General features: G+C 45.0%; 1 protein-coding gene across 1 annotated transcript in view; it reads left to right on the top strand.

The window, feature by feature from the left end:
* The window catches only part of AGPAT5 (1-acylglycerol-3-phosphate O-acyltransferase 5), a 490329-nt gene that overhangs the window by 256002 nt on the left and 215307 nt on the right, over positions 1-19020 (top strand). Inside the window, exon 4 of the mRNA XM_069235809.1 lies at positions 309-398. Within this exon, the coding sequence (XP_069091910.1) occupies positions 309-398 (90 nt within the window). The remainder of the gene's footprint in view (positions 1-308; positions 399-19020) is intronic.

Here is a 19020-nt window from a genome sequence, read left to right as displayed (position 1 = left end):
CACTCCCTTAGAACGCCAAGCCTAAATCAGAGGCCTGTGGAAGGCTTTCTCTCTTTCCGAATGCTATTAAAACTTCTGGTGAACTTCCACTTGCCGCGTCCGACTTTGTAGTGCCAAGATGGCTACGATTAAACACTGCACGTCCACACGTCAGCGAGATAGAAACGTGCCCTTCCTAAAAGCCCGCCAATGCGTTGGCATACCTACACCTAGTCAGGCATCAGCTGTGAGATACAGCCCCACATATTCGGATGTACATGTTTAAATGCAGGTTGATCCTTTTTTTATGTTTTCATTTTTATTTTCAGCACGGAGGAATCTATGTAAAGCGGAGTGCTAATTTTAATGAAAAGGGGATGAGAAACAAGCTGTTGGACCAGGTGAACGCAAAGGTTCCGGTAAGATCTCCCGAATGATTTCTCTTTAAAAAGTTGGGCACGTGTTCACATATCTATATCCAAGAGTTTTTCCTTTTTGTCACCACTCGGCCGCAAAAATATTTTGAGGATGGTGAAGTTGTAAAATACGACTGTTTTTTTAAAGAAGTCTTTGTTTGATTTTCTAGTTGCAAAAAGGTTTGGATTAGTATAAAATACAAATTGTAAAATTATTTACTTTGCCTTATCGACTCCATTAAACCACTCACTTAGCAACTAAAATTAAGCAAAACACTAATATTGCATGCCTTTATCCAGGAAAATGTGTGCTCGAGGTAATGTGAGTTATTGTATTAATGCAGATAATCTGAATTTGGCCTGTTTAAAGTCCTATAGTAGAGGCATAAATTAACACATTTATCCATCTCTCCGAGACGCCAAGAAGATTAATCGTTAATCTTGCAAGTGACATGTCATAAGCGTACAAGCTGGGCTGTTACAAAGAAGTATCTCTTGATAGCTTTCTATTTGAAGAGTCGTGGTTACTGCCAAATGACTTTTCCCATGACTCCTTCTCAGAGGCTCGCTCGAGCTGTCGGTGGAATAACCGCGCATTTTTTTGCGCTTAATGTTCCAAAACGGTTCTTTAATTTGTGCCCCATTCGACATGTCTTTGAAAAACCCCGGTACTGCTCGTTTTTGTACACTTTCTGCATATTACCCGCCTTAAAACTTCCCTTTTGGTGAGACCTGACGCCTGGGGGGAGAAAATGGTTCACTTCTGCATATGCTTTTCTCACGAAGGGAATTTTTATTTTGCCATCAAAATCACGTTAGTACAAGAAGTCTTGCAGTTCTCTTGTTCTTTTTTTAAGTTAATAAAACGCAATTTGAACTGTCAAGTGCACTTTGAATTGTCAATGGTGGCTTTATCAAAGTAGTGCAAAAAGATATTCATGGCTTATGTAAAGTAAAAAAACTAAAGTCAGAGTAATTTCATAGTGAATTTTTCCTTAAGTACAGCTAATACAGAACATTGCAGGACTGTGGAACAGTTACTGTCTGACATCTAGAGTAGACAGATTAGGAAAATAATCGTGAATACTTCCCTTTCTAGAATCAACTTCTTGATAAAAGGAACTCACTAGTGGCACAGTTTACAGCTCACTCCTGTTTCAGAGCGCATGGGCTTAATGGAATCCTATTAAACAACTGCACCATTTCCGGCCCCCGCCCTGACCCTCTAATGGCCCCAGGGACCCCATCCCCCGAGACAGACTCAATTACTGTGTCATGGAGAGCTCCCGCTTTCCAGGATACAGTAGGAAACATGCCTGCTCCCACCTGACGATAGTGTTTTTTTTTTTTTTTTTTTTTTTTGTTAACTCTACTTCCAGGTGGGATCAGACATTTTCCCTGTCCACAGAAACGCTAGCAGGGATATCACATATGCTCTCACTCTTTAAAATGCTCCGATCGGGTGGGAGCAGACTTTGTTTCCCTGCCCTTAACTATATCTCACTCCCTCTTCATGCACTTCTAATTACCCCACATACTATGTAACTCATGACATCTTCTGTGACGTCATTGATAATGTCAGTGCAACATTTGGAAGGACATTGTTGATGAGAAAACTGTGCATGGCGGTGGCACGCGTTATAGTTACCTTAGGGCATGAATTAGGTGGGTAGAAGTAAATGGAGGTAAAGACATTCTTGGATTCAGGGTAGATAGTGTTAAAAGGTGATTATTTTTTTTAGGCTTCACGGATATGCAGAGGTACAGGAAGGTAAGAAGCTTTTAGAGTTCAGGGGAGGGTAGAGGTGAAGGGAGGTAATGGGTTTAAAGAGATGAGGATCTGAAAAAGGTAAAGGGAGGTAAGGCCGATGTGTGCCTGTGTAAATATTTTTATATATATATATATATATATATATATATATGTGTGTGTGTGTGTGTGTGCATTATATGTGTGTGTGTGTGTATATATGCACACACACACACACACAAGTACATAAACACATACGTATAAATAACAAATGGGCTTTGGAGCGGGTTCCCCTAAAACATATATAGGTATAGATGTACATAAATTATTACTACAAAAATGTGTTGTAAAAACTCATAATGCAATGTGTTGTAAAGGTCAACATGTAGTATTACATGTGTGGTAAATGCATGCGTGGTAACAACTTAAATCAGACAGCAAATATGCCAGTTTATTCTCTCATGCCCATCTTAGCTATATATACTTGAGTCCCTACACAGCCCAACAGTTTGTTGTACATCAAGAAAATGGTCTCTCCTTTATCCCTTCTCTAAATCATTTTGATGAGTAAGGTCAATTCTGCAGACAGCTGAGGGCAGTGCTTAATTTGTGCTTGTTGTTTCCGGTGCTGAGCACCGACACTTATTTTTGAGGGCCGGGGCTTTATCTTCGGCCTCAAGCATTTGCTTCAAGCAAATGACACATATGGGAAAGACGGATGAAGGGAAAAACGAAAAAGCGTCACTAAGGGAGAAAGTAGAAAGCTGCAAGAGTGAGCAGAAGGGGCAGGGAGTGGCTTTATATGGATTGAAGAGGCCAGAGAAGGCTTCAGGTTTACGCCGCCTCAGTATTCCATATTCACACATTTAATTGCAGCAGCCGCGTGTTTAAGAGGGAGGCTTTGGGCACCGGCATCTTTTTATTTGCAAATTAAGCACTGGCTGAGGGAAACTGCAACATGCCAACTTAAGTGCCAGTCGCAATCTATAGTAGAACATATTGCTAATGGTGATCTGCCTACCCTAACCTTAAACTCTTGAATGTCCATGAATGTAGCATTTGGAAGGATATCAACTAACACTGCCATGTTCCTTTATATATTTCCAGGAGACTTTTCAAGAGTAGGTGGGAAAAGAGAATCGTAGAGTATGGTCATCTGGTCATTCCAACCACATCTACGTCATCTCTCTGAAAAGTAGTTTTTTTTTCCTCATATTGTTGATGACAGTGAATTTTGTTTGGCCTTCCTATGCTGAAGCCTTACATGCATAATAAAGCAGAGCTACTCACTAAATCAATATTTGACGTAATGTGTCTGTGCTACAAAATTGTCAGTTCTTTTCTATCCCCCTACGCAGAAGTATCCTCGCTGCTTTTATGGAACTATGCGAGGACCTTTCTGACTTTTTTTGTTAAGAAAATTAAAACCATTTATGAAATGTTCCAAGATCAGAAACCTATTAATCAAGGAGTTGTTTCCACCTTAGATCCTGGGCCAGCACTCTCTAATTTTACTCCTATAACCCAGGAGGAATCTGCAGCTGAACTTGCATGCTGCAAATCTGGCTCCCCACTTGATCCCTGCCCCCCTTCTACCCTAAAACTTGCTGGCCCTATAGTGAATCCAATTTTCAATAAACTACTAGATGACTCCTTAGACCAGGTGCTGGTTCCTTCCAGCTGGAAATAAGCCCTGTTGCTTTCCCTGCTTAAAAACCCTTCTGCAGACCCAAGTTGTCAGAAATTTTAGACTCACCTCGCTTCCGATGGTTGGCAAATCTTATTTTCTGAGTCCAGTCAACTGTTAAACAACTCTGAATCTGGGGTTCGTGTAGGCTACAGCAGGGTCCACCCTGTTCAAAGTCTCAGAATTTATGAGCGAGAACTTAGATTTAAGGAATCCAGTTATGGTTATGCAGCTTGACCTTTCTTCTGCATTCAATATGGTCTCTTGTGCTTTTCTGGATGAGAAACTAGAAAAGATTGACATTAGAGACCAAGCCTTGTTATGGTTAAAATCATTCATTACTGACCATTCCCACGCTGTCTTCCTCCATCCTTTCACCTCCACTTCTAAACCTTTAGAGTGTGGTGTGCCTCAGGGCTCCGCCCTGAACCCTACACTCTTCGACATTTATCTGAAGCCACGGGTGAAACTTGTTGAGGCTTAAGGAGTGTGTCATATCATATGCGGATGACACCCAACTTCTCCTGTATTTCCAGGAAAATGCTCCCTCAGCTCCTTTAAACTCTGCCTCAAAGCAGTAGATTGGATGAACTCAAGTTGTCTAAACCTTAACTCAGATAAGACTGAGATTCTTTTCTTTGGCATCAAATCCTCTCCAGATCTCAGCTTCTGGTGGCCATCTGAATTGGGTGCCCCTCCCCAACTGGCCCCAGTTGTAAAAAATCTGGGTGTAAAATTTGACTCTAACCTGACCTTTGAGCCCCAAATCAAGGCATTGTCTTCTGCCTGCTACTTTTTTCCTGCGGTCTCTAAGAAGGATGCTGCATCTTATTCCCATGGAGTTCTGCAAAACAGTAGTCCATGCTGTGATCACATCCCGGCTGGACTGTGCCAACAGTCTGTACCTTGCGCTACCCAAATCCCTGATTCAGCATCTTAAAATCATTCAAAACGCTTCTGCCTCTCTAATTCTGAAGATTCCCTCTCGGACAGCAGTGTCAGGTCACCTACAACTTCTTCACTGGCTCGCAGTGAAAAAATAGTATTCAGTTCAAGGCACTCATCTTTGCATTCAGGGCCTACATCCACAAAGGTTCTCTTTACCTCTGGCTCTGCTTCAAGCCTTACACCCAGGCAGGATTGCTGAGATCGAATAATTTGAAACTTTTCCAACTCCGATGCATCCACAAGGCCAGAGGAGGTGGGAGAATATTTGTTTTAATGGCCTCGAAGCTGTGGAATGCTCTGCACCTTGGGGTGAAAAGTAGCCCAACTGAAGCTGCTTTCAGAAAGAGCCTGAAAACACTACTCTTTGACACCTGCCTTGACGTAAAGTAGGTTCCCTCTAGTTAGATCTCTTGTAAGTGTTCTTTCCATTAGCACAGGGATGCTTCGTGTATTGTATATTACTTAATAAGGTGACTGGGGTGGGCACCAGTAATCTCCCTCTCGCCATTGGCTGTGTGATAACCACTCACCAAATACGTGGCTGCTTGCTTCTGCAACATGAACAGTACCTGCCTAAGTTTCAGGAAAAACTCAGTAGGTACTCAGATTAGGATATTCACAAAGAGATACAAAAACTTCGACAGCACAGCAATCTCAATAAGCTATATCCACCCCAAACACGATATAAGAAGCACTATCAATGCTGGCTTGTTTTCTCAGATGCTCTAAGGCTTTCCAACTTTTTTTTCTGTTTAATTCCATTGCATCTCTAGTGACATACCTCCGTATAAACGTTTGAGAAGGTATTCTCTGGTATTGTTATGGGTTTATCAGGTTGGAGTAACACTGGGGCTCTCCTTTTGGCAAAGGTGTTTGCAGAAGAGAGAGCACTTCAAAGGAGCCGACACTCACAACCCAGATTTTAAAGGCTCCGACACAAAATCACGTCTGGATTTGGACTATAAAAATGGGAACTTACAAGAAGTTCTACAGCACTTTTCATCTGGAGAAAAAAGGGCAATTAGGATTTCAAGTTGCTGCTACTAGGACAGAGGTCCGAGGTCTGCTAATCTACCAGCTTGGTGAGTGGCCATAACCCAGGAAGCCAAGAACACTTGCTCTGTGGCTGGAGCACCAGCCTTCTGCCTGCCTTCCAAGACAAGTGTGCTCTTTGTGGAGGAGAGAACCTGGAGAGACCGAGGCCCAGTGGAGATCTTGGCGAGAAGAGTGAGAGGCACCCAATCCAGTTGGGACTGGTTTTGCAAGACACCCGTCCACTCTTTAGCAGACATTTGTAACCTCCATCAGGGCTGCCAGGAAGTTGCAAGACTTTGCCTGTTGTCATCAGTCTTGTGTGTGTGTGTCACCTCCCTGTATGCTGGGGGCAGGGGGGGCAGTGGGGACTGAGACTGTTGGAGCTGTTGCCCGGGAGATCATACCTCATTGGGACCATCTTATGTGCCCTAGACCCCAGGATATGGGGGGAGGCATTAAAACCATTGTAGTTGTTGCTCATGTCAGAAGAGCCCCTGTGACCATCAGAGGGACTCTATAGCAAGGTCAGAAGCTGTTCTGCATCACTGCTGCTGCTTCACCACCTTACTGGCTGTGAAGAATGAGTGGCCTCTGACAGAAGCTGTTGCCGCCTGCAAACACCTCAGCACACCCATTCTGCCGACCATTGGAGGACACTGTGTAAGCTGCTCATTGTTGGAGGTGGGAGAGACTTACTAGGCTCCTGGATACTTCTGATGGCCACAGTTGGGTAAGACTGAAGCAGAGCCACAGGTTGTCTCCCTCCAAAAAGAGTTTTGACTGCATGAATCATTGGTTTGATACCACATTTGCAAACCATTGAGTTACCAACACCGGAGATGGGGTGGTAACTGAAGCACTGAACCTCTTTCCTAGCTCCTACATCTGATCTCACAGATTTCTAGACTTATCATGGCCTTTCCTATTATTTCCTATTAACGTATCTGCAATTTGAATATACAAATGGACACTAGATAAACCTGGCTATCCAAGGTGAGTACATGGTTTTTGGGTATCTTGAGAAGCCTTTAAAAAAAAAAAATATATATATATATATATTATTGTGTTTTTATAATACATAATAACAAAACAAATATATAAAAACACTAACAGAGCTGGCAGGCATAGTTCAGAGTCCGGGCAACTGCGATCATTGGCCACATTAAAAGTACAGTTTGAGTTAGTAACAGAATCGGCATGGTCTTGCAAGGTAATGAGTCCCCCTCCGAAAAAAGATACAGGAGTATAAGAAACAACAAAGGGAACTGGACAAGCACTGACAACCATACTCTGTAGGCCCTTCATGCACACTCTATAGTAGTCCCGCACGCATCTACAGGAATAAGCAGAACAATGCGATAAAGAGAGCTGAGGGCCATCCGGGGGTGTTGCTCAGGGTCAGCCTTGCCGTTCCAGTGTCCAAAGCCTGTACAACGCCGTCAGAAGGAGAATCATCCAATAGCATCTGTCTCCCTCTGGTTAACATTCAGATAAACTAACACAATTGTGTCCCTTGCAGGCAGTATCAGTACCTTCCAGACTTCCCGAGTGTCTTCCTGGCAAATTGCCTCCTGTTCAAAATCCACCCACTTCTTCAGTTCTAACCAACAGTGATATATATCGTGTCGACATCCCTCCCCCTAAGGTATAACAACACGTCATCCGCTTATAGGGAAAAATAAGTACAATTAGAGTTGAGGCTTAGACCCTGATAGTGGAGTCCCCCACGAACCGTGCACACAAAAGGCGGCATGGCTAAAGCAAATAAGAGGCAACAGTGGGCAACCCTGCTGAGCACCCCACTCCAAGAGGAAGGCTTCCGAGATCAAGGTCACAATATGAATCCTGGCTAGAGGGAAAGCATAGAGAAGTTTCATCCGCCTACTGAATGGTAGACCCTGGCCCATGCTAAGCATAGTAGCATAGAGAAGATCCCAGCAGAGCGAACTAAGTGCCTTCCTAATATCCAGTGAGATAACCAGAGCATTCGGTGGGAGAAATTCCTGGCGGTTCAAGGCAAGAAACAGTTGGCGGATATTAGCCATAGTGCTGTGTGTAGGGATGAATCCCGTTTGATCTGGATGAGCGAGAAAGCACATGTGACGGAGTAGCCGATTGGTTAGGATTTTCTCAAAATCTTATAATCTGCATGAACCGTAGCCGAGTATGCCTTGTGATTAAAGTGGCTGAGACACTCCACCAACACAGACAGTCTCTCTCACTCGTCCAGCAAGCATCCCTTACTATCTGGGGTCGTCTCCAGACCATGCAAAAGATCCTCCAACACTGTTGCCTCCGCTGAATGTCAGAAAGAAGCTGAGAGCAAACTCCTGCTTTACTAGAAATACAGTACCCCTTTATTACCATCTTTATAGCCTCCCAGTCCACACCCAACAACGAGGCTGTATCCATACTATCATTCCAGTACTGAGAAATCTTCTCTCCCAACATGCCCCAAAAGGCATGATCATCCAGAAGTGTTGGGGAAAAAGCTGCACGTAGACATACTAGGTCTGGAAGAAGACTATTGAAATGTGCCCAGCACTGCAGCATGATCCGAATATATTTTTCCTAAGTATTCCAGGCCAAACACTTGGTCATAGAGTGTCCTACATGTGTAGAGTCTGCCAAGATGAACCTCCAGGTCGTGTAAGCCAGAGTGGTAGGAGTATACACGAGACTCCTCATTGCGAACCTGTGAGCAACCTATTAGGTCCCACTGGCCAGTCCATAACTCGTGCATCACGTAGGGGCAGATGGGACTTATCCAAGCTCAAATCCTCAACACAATTAAAATTCCCCTAACGACTTTCCATTAGGGGACCATAAGAGAAAGCAGGGATGCCAAGCTGATAAGAAACGAGGATTGAACCACAGTTTGGTTGTAAGTATTTCAGACAGCCACATCTCTGCTAGGCAGATGCCCCAGCACCAAGACATAGCGGCCCTCAGGATCCGTGACAACCCTGTGTAAATGAAAAGGGACCCCAGGCCTAACCCTGATGAGAGAGCCCGTGAAAAGGCAGAATATGAAGTAGCATACCGTTGGCTGTGCCAGTTCCCCCAAAGGGGCGCACAGCCCTCAGACTCAATAAGGTGTGGGTCTCCTGGAGAAATAGGACACTACCCACTCCCACCCCCCTCCAGAGTTTTCTGTAAGAGAACACATTATAACACTTAGAGGGAGAAGAGAGGCCAGGGACATTCCATGTAATCAACTTAAGTTATGAAAACATAGGAGGGAAAGGAGGACGAAAAAGAACCATCTGGTGATCCCTCTAGCAGAAAGCATCCCGCGACTAGGCAGGTCTCATTGTAAAAAACACATAGCACCTCTGCCAGCAACCAAACAAAAACACAACAAAACACAACAAAACACAAAAACAGTTTCCCAACAATGATCACCCCCTTTCACACCCCTCCCCCTCAAGAACTGAGACCTGTCCAAACACCACCACACAGAGATACCAGAGGGGAACCAACTAAAAAAGCCAACTAGGTCCATAACGGAAGAGTGCATGTGTGGAGGGAGTCACCATTGAGAGATGAAAAGTTAATACTCAAGAAAAAAACAACAGTGGGAAGGGACGTTGAGAGTAAACCCCTTCCACCTCTCCTAGACCCCCACTCGAACCTCTCAGGTGGGATTAAAGAAAACAAACATTGAGAAACAGCACACAAACCAACCCACCTCCTAAATTTGGAATAAAGACAAATCTAAGTACTCAGGACAAGCCTAGAGGACCACATCAGACTAAGTCATCCACAGATCCCGGGGTAACCGCAGGCAGATTCCCTTCAAGACCAGGAGTCAAGGGGTCTTTATAGTCCGAGGCAGAAGAGTGTCATTCAGAAGATGTGGGTCACAGAGAGTCCCTGTCAGATCCAAGATGGCAGCTATTTGGACCATCCTTGACAGTTCCTGAGCTACCTGTGTCTTAAAGGGGAATGCCGTCCCTAATCTCCGGGGGTGCTGGGACTTGGGGAGTGAGGAGAGGGTAGGCCCAGAAGCCTCCAGGTGGACTGCACCCTTATTGTAGAGTTCAATCTAGTCCCATGCCGTCGATGTATCACAAAAAAGTTAACATTATTCTCAGACTGGACCCTCCGGTGAGCAGGGAAGAGCAAAGAATACAAGAGCCCCAAGTGATGCAGCTTCTTCTTTACTAACCTAAAGGATGCCCTTTTGCATCTGAACCTGAACCAGGACTCGAGAAAAGCCAGCAGTGAGTCCCCCTCCAACGCTTGGGCAGTCCAACAATCCAGGCATGATTACGCCTAGCTCACCCCTCCTGATCATTCATACGGGTGGCCAGGAACTTAGTTTGCGCATCTAGAGTCGAGGTGTTATGATCCACTGATTGAACCGCTGTGTTCAGAGTCTGAACTGCAGTGGCCGTCTCAGAGACCTTCTGCAAGTCCTTGTGGATAAGACCCAGCTACACAGAAAGGCAATCGATATTGCCCTTCAACCGACCAACTGAAGCGTCGATGGCAGCCAGAAGTTTATCAAACTTGTCCATGTATGATGTGTTGCTGCGCCCTGCACCCTGCTTGATCCCCCGTTTGGGGGCAGCTGTGTTGTCCTTTGTGCACTGTGCATGCCTCATGTCGAGCAAAGGCACCCAAAGAGTATCGGTAGCAGAGACACAGAGTTAGTGACCAGCGCCTGAAATAGTACAACAGGAGAAAATGCTGCAGGAGATGATTGTTCTCGAAAGGGTTACAACAGACCTCACCACACGATACATCAATCCTCTTATTACTAAGATTGATACCATTAAAATTCAGTTGAACAGCATTATATTGCATATCTTGTACCTGAAGATCTACAGTGTATTTCCTGGGTCTAGTAACAGAAAATAAGCAATTGTTTGAGACGCCTCAACCTATCAACGTTACATTTCCTGGTAAGTTGTCCATCCTCTCCATACATTTTCCCATTTCTGTAGGCATCGTCTACTGAGATATACAGCATATTCAGCTCTTTGACACCTATCCAGGTTGGTTTCCCAGTCTGACACCTGTGGCACCCGTGGAGATACCCACTTTCTGGCTATATTTCGTTTCGCACAACTGTAGCGAGTGCTAACCACATTTTCTGGTACCTGGGGCATTTTGCTTCACCAACGACATTTAATATACCCCATTTAGCCTTCAGTAGAGCCACCAGGCCAGTAACCTGGCTCATCATATCTGTTACTTTCCCCCCCACCCCCCTGTAGTCTTGTATTTTGGGCCATTCCCACAGTATATGGATAAAGAAGCCTTCCTGTCCACAACCTCTAAGACACAGTGGGGAACTCGTACTTCCTATTGTGGAGCATGGTTCTAGAGTAATGGACCCTGTGGAGGATTTTCAGTTGTACCAGTCTGAAACAGACTGTAATCACTATTTTCCCAGGGCGCTGTAGTGCCTCGGCCAGTCGTCATCATCCATTGTTCCTATGTCTAGGTCCCAAGCATTGTTTTTCAACTTTCGATATATAAGGAAGATTGCCCCGTCAGTTAGTGAGTCAGTCAGTACCTGATCTTCCAGTGGGGTCGCTGAAGGCAACTGCTCCCCCTCCACCAGGTGACAGCGAAGGGCGTGTCTCACCTGTAGATATTTATATCACTCGGTATTGTTGGGTTTAAATTCTGCTGGCAAAGCTTCAAATATGATGTATGCCTGGTCCACCCAAATGTCACCCAACTTATCAGTGCCAACTAGCACCCATTTGGAAAACCCTTTCAGCGGTTCCACCTTCTGAAGCATGTCACTAGTCCATAATAGGGTGAGCTCTGTCAGTTTACCCTCCCAACCTAAATAACTAGTCATCTCCCTCCACGCTCACACTACTACCTGAGTGTGGGAGGGCAGTGTTTGTTTCCGTGCCCCCTGGTAATGGAGAGGTAAGCAGCCTGCTGGTCCCATGATCATCCTTTTAACCCAGTAGGCAGGCTCCCTCCTGTCCTCATACATCCATGCATTTACTACCACCAGCTGGGAAGCCCAATAGTAGTGCAGCATAGCAGCATATTTGACACATCCAATCCCCTTCATAAACAACCCCCCCCCCCCCCCCCCCCCTTTGCAGTTTGCTCAGGGCGATATGCGGGGCACCTCTGCTCTAAAGCAAGTGGCGTAAGCAATGATCTAGTTTCTGAAAGAATCCCAGTGATATTTTGTATGGCACATTTTGAAGGATGTATAGTACATGAGGGAGCTTCATCATTATAAAAAGGGCTGCTCGCCCCATCAGCGGTGGTGCCCTCCAGTGAGGTGTGTCACGCAGAAATCTTTCTGGCTGCAGAGACAGATTTTCGTCTAGGTTTTCACTTGGGTCTCTAGTGATGTGTATTACCAGATATTTAAACCTGCATGATTCCAGGACTGCCGTGCAATGCCTCTGCAGTCGTAACGTCCCTGCTAGTGGGAAAACCAAAGATTTGCCTCAATTAATTTGATAGCCTGAGTAGTCTCCAAAGGTGTGAAAAATGTACACTACTCGAGCTGTAGTGGCTTAGGGTCGTGTCATATACAGGAGTACATCGGCATAGGGATATTCTCTCATCCATCTTTTGCCCACCCTCCCACAATTTTCCAGACGAGAGGATCCTACTAGATCCAGGCCGCCAGGGGCTCAAGGGTCAGCGCACAAATCATGGGTGAGAGGGGGCACCCCTGTCTTGTCCGTCTATGGAGGGGAAACTCCTGTGACATTGTGTTATTAACTCGTACTCTGGCCAAGGGATTTGTGTAGAGGATTCTGACGCACCCAGTAAGGTTAGGGCCAAAGCCTATCCGGGACAGTACCGCAAAGAGGTAAGGCCACTCCATGCTATCAATTGCTATTTCGGCATTGAGGTACATCAGTCGACGACTCGTGATCTGCCTCCCTGGTAACATGGAGTACCCCATAAAGCCGGCGAAGGTTAAGGCGCATCCCTCTATGTGGCATGAAGCCCGATTGGTCCAGGTGGATCAGTTTGGTGATGACCCCTCTAAGTCTGGTTGCCACGGCCTTGGCTAAAATTTGTATTTCACAGTTAAGCAAGGAGAGGGGCCTGTATGAGCTGCATTCATTGGGCGGTTTGCCCCTCTCAGGGACCACTACAATCGTGCGCAGGTCCACCTGTAGGCTTCCTTAGTCTCTAGCTGACACTAGCATCTGTATCTTATCAGCTAGACATTTAAATAGTTCCACTGGCAGACTGTTTGGTCCAGCCACCTTAACTGATTACAGGGCTTTAAGAGCCCCTACTAGTTCCTCAGTAGTGAGGTCCTGCTCCAATGCCTGATAATCTTCTGTAGCTGTGGAAGTTCAGCGTCACTCAGGAGGTTGAGGTGTTGATGGTCTCATAATAAGTTGGAAAAGTGTCAGCAATGTCCTTTCCTGTGGTGTGTAGAGTCCCCTTCTGGTCCATAATTGTCAAAAACCCAGTTCCGGCGCACTTCCCGCTTGTAAAGTCACACTAGGAGCTTCAATACCTTGTCGCCTATATCATAAAGGCGTTGCTGGGATGCCAATGCGTATACGTGTGCTTTATTTTCGGACCATTGCCTAAGTTTGTGCTGTTTCGTTTCTAATTTATGTTCTAGCTGAAGCGCATCTGGCTCACCATTTACCAGTCGGGCCTCCAGGGATATGCATTCATGTTCCAGAGCTGCACATTTCAGGATATTCTCCTTCCGTATACTGCCTCTCTAAGGCTTGGGCTTGTCCCCTGAGGACAGTCTTAAAAGCCTCCCATAATACAATATATGACCCCACTGTGCCTGCGTTTTCCCTGAAATAATGGACTACTTGGTTGCGTAGTTTATCCCAATACGTTTTGTCTCTGAAGTGCAAGAGTCTAGTCTGGGGGGTAAGTCACCGATTGCGCTGGGGCCAAGTAATTGTACCTCGACTGGGGAGGGATCAGATATCCTCCTTTGCTTAATGATGGCAGTGCCCAAATCACCCAGTGTGGATGTCTGAGTGAAGATGTAGTCCAGTCTGGCCAGACTTCCGTGTGCTGCGGAAACGTGTGTGTACTTCTGTGCTGTTGGGTTGTATGTCCGCTAGATATCTGTCAGCCCCATGGCCTCAACAAAGTCACTCATGGGACCCAAACGCCGCGCTGTGTGTGCCCTACTCATACTGTCTGCTTCGAGGTTGAGTATGTTGTTCACGTCTTCCCCCCAGTATTATTCGTCCGTCCCGGTAGTTCACGTAGTGTGGCTCTCAAAAGAGGCAAGGATCTTGGCATGCAATCTATGAGGTACGTAGAGAGAACAGATATTGATCGTCAGCCTATCCCATTTGCCGGTGAGTGCAGCGTTATCAACCCAGAGGGTCAGCCCAAGTTCGAGCTGGAATAAACGGTATAGTTGTCTTGCAAAGAATCCCCCCTCCCCCCTCCAGAGTCAGTTGTGTTGACAGCAGGAGCAGTGTGCTTGTCTTCAAGCCTGTATAAGGCCCTGCATTTGTTTGCCTTAAGATGAGTTTCTTAAAGAAGGATCAAGTCTGGGGCATGCTTGCTCAAATACTGGAGCACAACGGTGTGCTTAAGCTTTGTCCCCAATCCGTTCACTTTCCATGTCCATATTTTCAATGTATTATGCTTACGGTTACCTATTTGTAATGAAGTGTATCAAATTATTGGGCAACCATGTCCCTATCAGTCCCCCCCAAGATGGACCTACTCTGGTTACATATTAGTGTAGGAAGTGAGCAGATTAACAACTTCAATTCTAAAACAACAATCAATAGTAACAATCCAGAACAATTACCATTGCCACCATCTTCAATGGGGCAGTTAGCATTCTCTGTGGCTCAACTGTGCACCCAAGGGCCCAACCGGTCTCAGCCCCTCCGTATCAGATTTGCCCTAGGACCATACATGGAGTATTTAGGTCTTCACCTTTGGTCTCTCTATGTGGGGCCCTCAGCCTCTGCGGTACAGTTTCTCTTTGCTGCCTGTATCCTCAGTTTCCGAGCCTGGCCATCTGGTCAAGTTTCTCCGTCTCCAGCCAGTCGGGTTGTCACTGAGTGACTCTTCCTGCTGCCGTCTTCAGCCCAGGGCCACGCCCCCAGGTGGGGAGGGGCAGGCCCCCTCTACAGCTCTGGCCAAAGCCAGTCCACCAAGGGGCCTGCTGGTATTCAGGGCCCTAGCACCTGCCCTAAGTGCTTCCGCCAGTATCCTGGGTGGGCAGGCGGCCGGCCCCCTCTATTTAAGCCACAGGGCCCTGCAGTCACTCTGGGTGCTGTCTGACAATGGGTCAAATAGCCGCCTGGGTCTGCAGCCAGCCCACACTCCAAACACCAGCTCCGCTTCCATCATTGAAGATGTTGGCAGACGGCGTCTGGGGAGCAGATATTGGTCCCGGGGATAAATGCATACTCCTCCCATTCTTTTTCCTGCCTGGTGTTTTTTTTTGTTTATTTTTAAAGATACCATCTCCTGGTTCCTTCAAAGAACTCTGGCAGCTCATAGAAAACAATGTTGACATGTGAATGAAAGGGCAGACATATTCTTTCCCTTGCAAGTCTCTATCCTACAGACAGGAAAAAGATGGTCACAAATTGTGCCCTTCCTCATTAAGAGAGGAGCATTTGCAACCTCCTCTAAAGATCCATTTAACATTTTTTCTGACTGGTACTCCAGTTGCATTGCAAAATACTTGGCAGGGCCAAAAAGCAATTATGTGATTTGCACCCACTGTTTGCTTCCAATAGCCAAAAGGCCACTGGAAATTTGTGGCAAGGAAGGACCAAATTATACCTCAAGAAAAGGCAAATAATTATTCCATTATTTTGTCATTAGGTCGAGCCTAGGCAGTGCAAATGCGCTGTCTTGGAGACATGCTGTATTTAATATAGGACTTTGATCCCAACTGCTGCTTACCACAGGATAACGCCAGTGTCGCTCTTCTTTGTAGCCTCCTAATAGGTTCACGCACCTGATAAATCACTTCCGTTCTGAGCTGAGAAACATCGACCTAGTACAGATTAATTCCACTTGATTAGTGGCCGTCTGCTGCAATGCAGGTACGTTTTCTTCTACTCCCTGCCCTCTTTGCCCCATTTGGGTTATGGCGCTGTGCTTCAGAAACCAATTACTTTCCTCCTGGTTGACCCGTACCTGTCCCACAAGATCACATTAATTTTCTATTTATAGGCACTGCCACAGAGAGATTAGGTGATCTTCCCAGAATCACAAGATGTTGAGCTGACACAGACTCGAACCTTTTCCCCAGTACCATAGTCGGAAGTTCTGACCATAACGCCACATTGCTTAGATTTAGGTCCCATACTGATACCTTCATGCTAGGGTGAGATCCCGTTAAAAACGCCCAACTGCTAGCTGTGAGGTGTTACATTATCTTAGGAATGTTAGCCCTGCTCAAGAGATCCGGCATAGAAACTGAATCATGCACTTTGATTTCTGTTGCAACTCGGTACAGAAAAAGCCCTTTACACATTCTAAAGCTTGCAGTTATTCCTATAAACGGCATTAGGCTCCTGGCTCGCATCCTTGATGTAAACCTCATTTTGTCTGTTTACCTCTGAAAATAACTTAAACCGAAACGTACACATGATGATTGCAGAAGGGGCAATTTGCAACTTTGGGTCTTTAAACTACACAATGAATGCAAGTTTGTCCTTCAAGCATGTTTAGTGCTGGAAAGGTAGTTCAGCATGCTTTTTGCACTACACAATAGAGGATGCTTTCCCATAAGACACTCCACCTGGGAATTAAATGGACTGCACACATGTGAGGACTCCTTTTTAACGATAAAGACTCCTAGAGTTTGGTGGCAGAGTATAAATGCCTCACATGCTTATTCTTCCCATTTACGGCCCATCTTTGCTCACGATGCTCACACACACCACCTTGTTGCTCTGTGAGTTTGCGCTTTGTAAGCAATAACATATACGGTAACCATACATGGACATTCATATTCCAACTGCCTGCTAATTACTCCAAATTCCTTGGTTTAATTTTTGAAATAATAGAACTGACGTAGCTTGACCACCTTCTTAGGCTATTGGAAGCACGTAATATGTAAGTACTGAATCGAAGTGCTTCCAATCTACCAGAGCTCTGAGGAGCAGCCGCAGGGCTCTGGAACTCTCTTCCAGTTGGACTTGGATGTGCGGAGACTACACCGAGAGCTACAATATTAGCTGTGCTGTGTCCTCCGCTCCTCTAATATTCTTCAGTCTCCTGACAGCCTCCCTCTTCTGTAGCTCCATCTCACGCCTGCTTCATAGTGGTCCGAAGCTCTACTCAATTTTCTACTAGCCACAGTATAATTCATTTCTTCACTGTAGATGCAGTGCATGGTGCTGTTTCACTTGACAGCACGCTAATTCATCTTGGTCTAAGCCTTATACAAGAATGCTCAAATAAATAAAAGAAAAATTGAAAGCAGACGCGGGTAGGAGAAATAGCTGAAGCAGACATCTTAAGAAACAGTGGATTTCAGGTTGACCATCCTGTGACTTGCAAGCAATAGATGGGTGGTACCGTCATATCAACGTAACGTAGTATAGGTGGGGCTTAGATGTCACAGAAACCAGTAACATTTCACTTAAGCCAAAACTCTGACCGCACTTGTCTCCAAGGAAGCCGTCCTGGGAGTATTTGTTTCTTCAGAGGACGTGGTGAAACAGCTTAAACAGAAAAAGCCAGCTAACACGAGTGTGAGTTAAAAGCTCATCCTTGCACGTCTGGCGATGGCCCACTGCATCGACCTTTCACCTTCCCCGAACACTGCATCCACTTGAGATGGAGGTAGTCCAGTGCCAACACGTGGAGCATTCCTCCAACAATACTGGATGATGTTGTTTTTCAAATAATGCATTTTAGTACAGTGCTTTCAACTTTTAAGAACAAGCAGAACCATTGAACTCCGAGCATTACCACCCCCATTCTAGATCTGAAATTGGATCACAAGTGCTAGAGAACTGCTTGAAGTTTAACACTTTCACTCTGTCAATCAGAAGTTATGTTGTTTGTGAGCTTTGTAACTGATTTGTTATAATTTAACTGGCAGAGGTATTGATAGCAAAGTTTGTTTCCTCATAAACTACAAAACGAAACATTTCACTACAATAGCTAGTGAATGCCTCAGAGTTCTGTTGAAATTAGTAAACTTGGTGTAAAGCAAGAAAAACAAAAATGTAAGTGCTCTGTTGCAAGCTCGAAATAGCCAATTCGTGAAACAATGGAAAGAGCTAACTGAACTACAAACAGAAAGTAGTCGATGTCAGTACTACTTCTGCCGATATATTAAAAAAATAAACAATTAAAGAAATGAGAAAGCAATAGGTCTTTGTCCAAAGTACATTTTCTGGTAATTCAGCATGCCATAGGCTTTTTACAAATATTCAATCTGCCAAGTAAATGCACCAAGGTGTAGCATATGTCACCATGAAATGGGTTATAGCGAAAGATCAATGGATTTGTTATTTAAACTGTCATTCCGTTAGAACTTGTGCATAAAATGGAAACCAAACAGATGTACGTAGCCCCTGCACAGTACTTCAAGGAGGTCTAGGACTATAAAAACAAGCATTTGTAATGTAATGGGTCTCGCGTTTGCTTGAGTTAGAGCTATTAGTGTTGTAAATTCCTAACTGGACTTTTCTTGCCACATAAATTGAAAATGAAAAGTAAAACAGTTGACATAAACAAGCCGATTCAAAGCGCCACAGCCACCATGAGCATGAGTGCGAAGGAGAGACACAAAAGGAAAAAAAGTTTGCTAGCAGTCAAACTTATCGGAAAATGTGCAATTATCTACGTAACAGGGTCGATGGTCAAGGCGATAACTGCCCCAAGAAGGGACAAAGAAAGCATTTACCAATGATAACAAAGGATTTTTGAAAGGCAACCCCATGAACGAGTGATAGTGATGGGCGTGCAGTGGGAGTGGTTAAAGGCCTACAGAGATTACAACACATCGGAACGCTTGTGCGCTCGATCTAAAAACACTGCATTGAATGCAAGTTACTCTTAGTAACAAAATAGAGAACGTCATTCTGGCTTTTATTTTTACTTATTTTACAATAAACGTATTTGCGAAAACCAGAAATGTTAAATATTCTGCATAACTTTCTAAAATTGTAATGCTCTAACAGAGTCTAGAGAGACTGACATTTTAAATTAACTGGTACAATAATAGTCACTCATAGCTGATGAGACAGTACTATTTAGAGGCCCTAGAATCAATC

Source organism: Pleurodeles waltl, chromosome 5 (genome assembly GCF_031143425.1).
Source record: "Pleurodeles waltl isolate 20211129_DDA chromosome 5, aPleWal1.hap1.20221129, whole genome shotgun sequence".
Taxonomy (NCBI): Eukaryota; Metazoa; Chordata; class Amphibia; order Caudata; family Salamandridae; genus Pleurodeles; species Pleurodeles waltl.
Note: the sequence above shows the minus strand (reverse complement) of the source record. Positions and strands in the feature narration are given on the sequence as shown.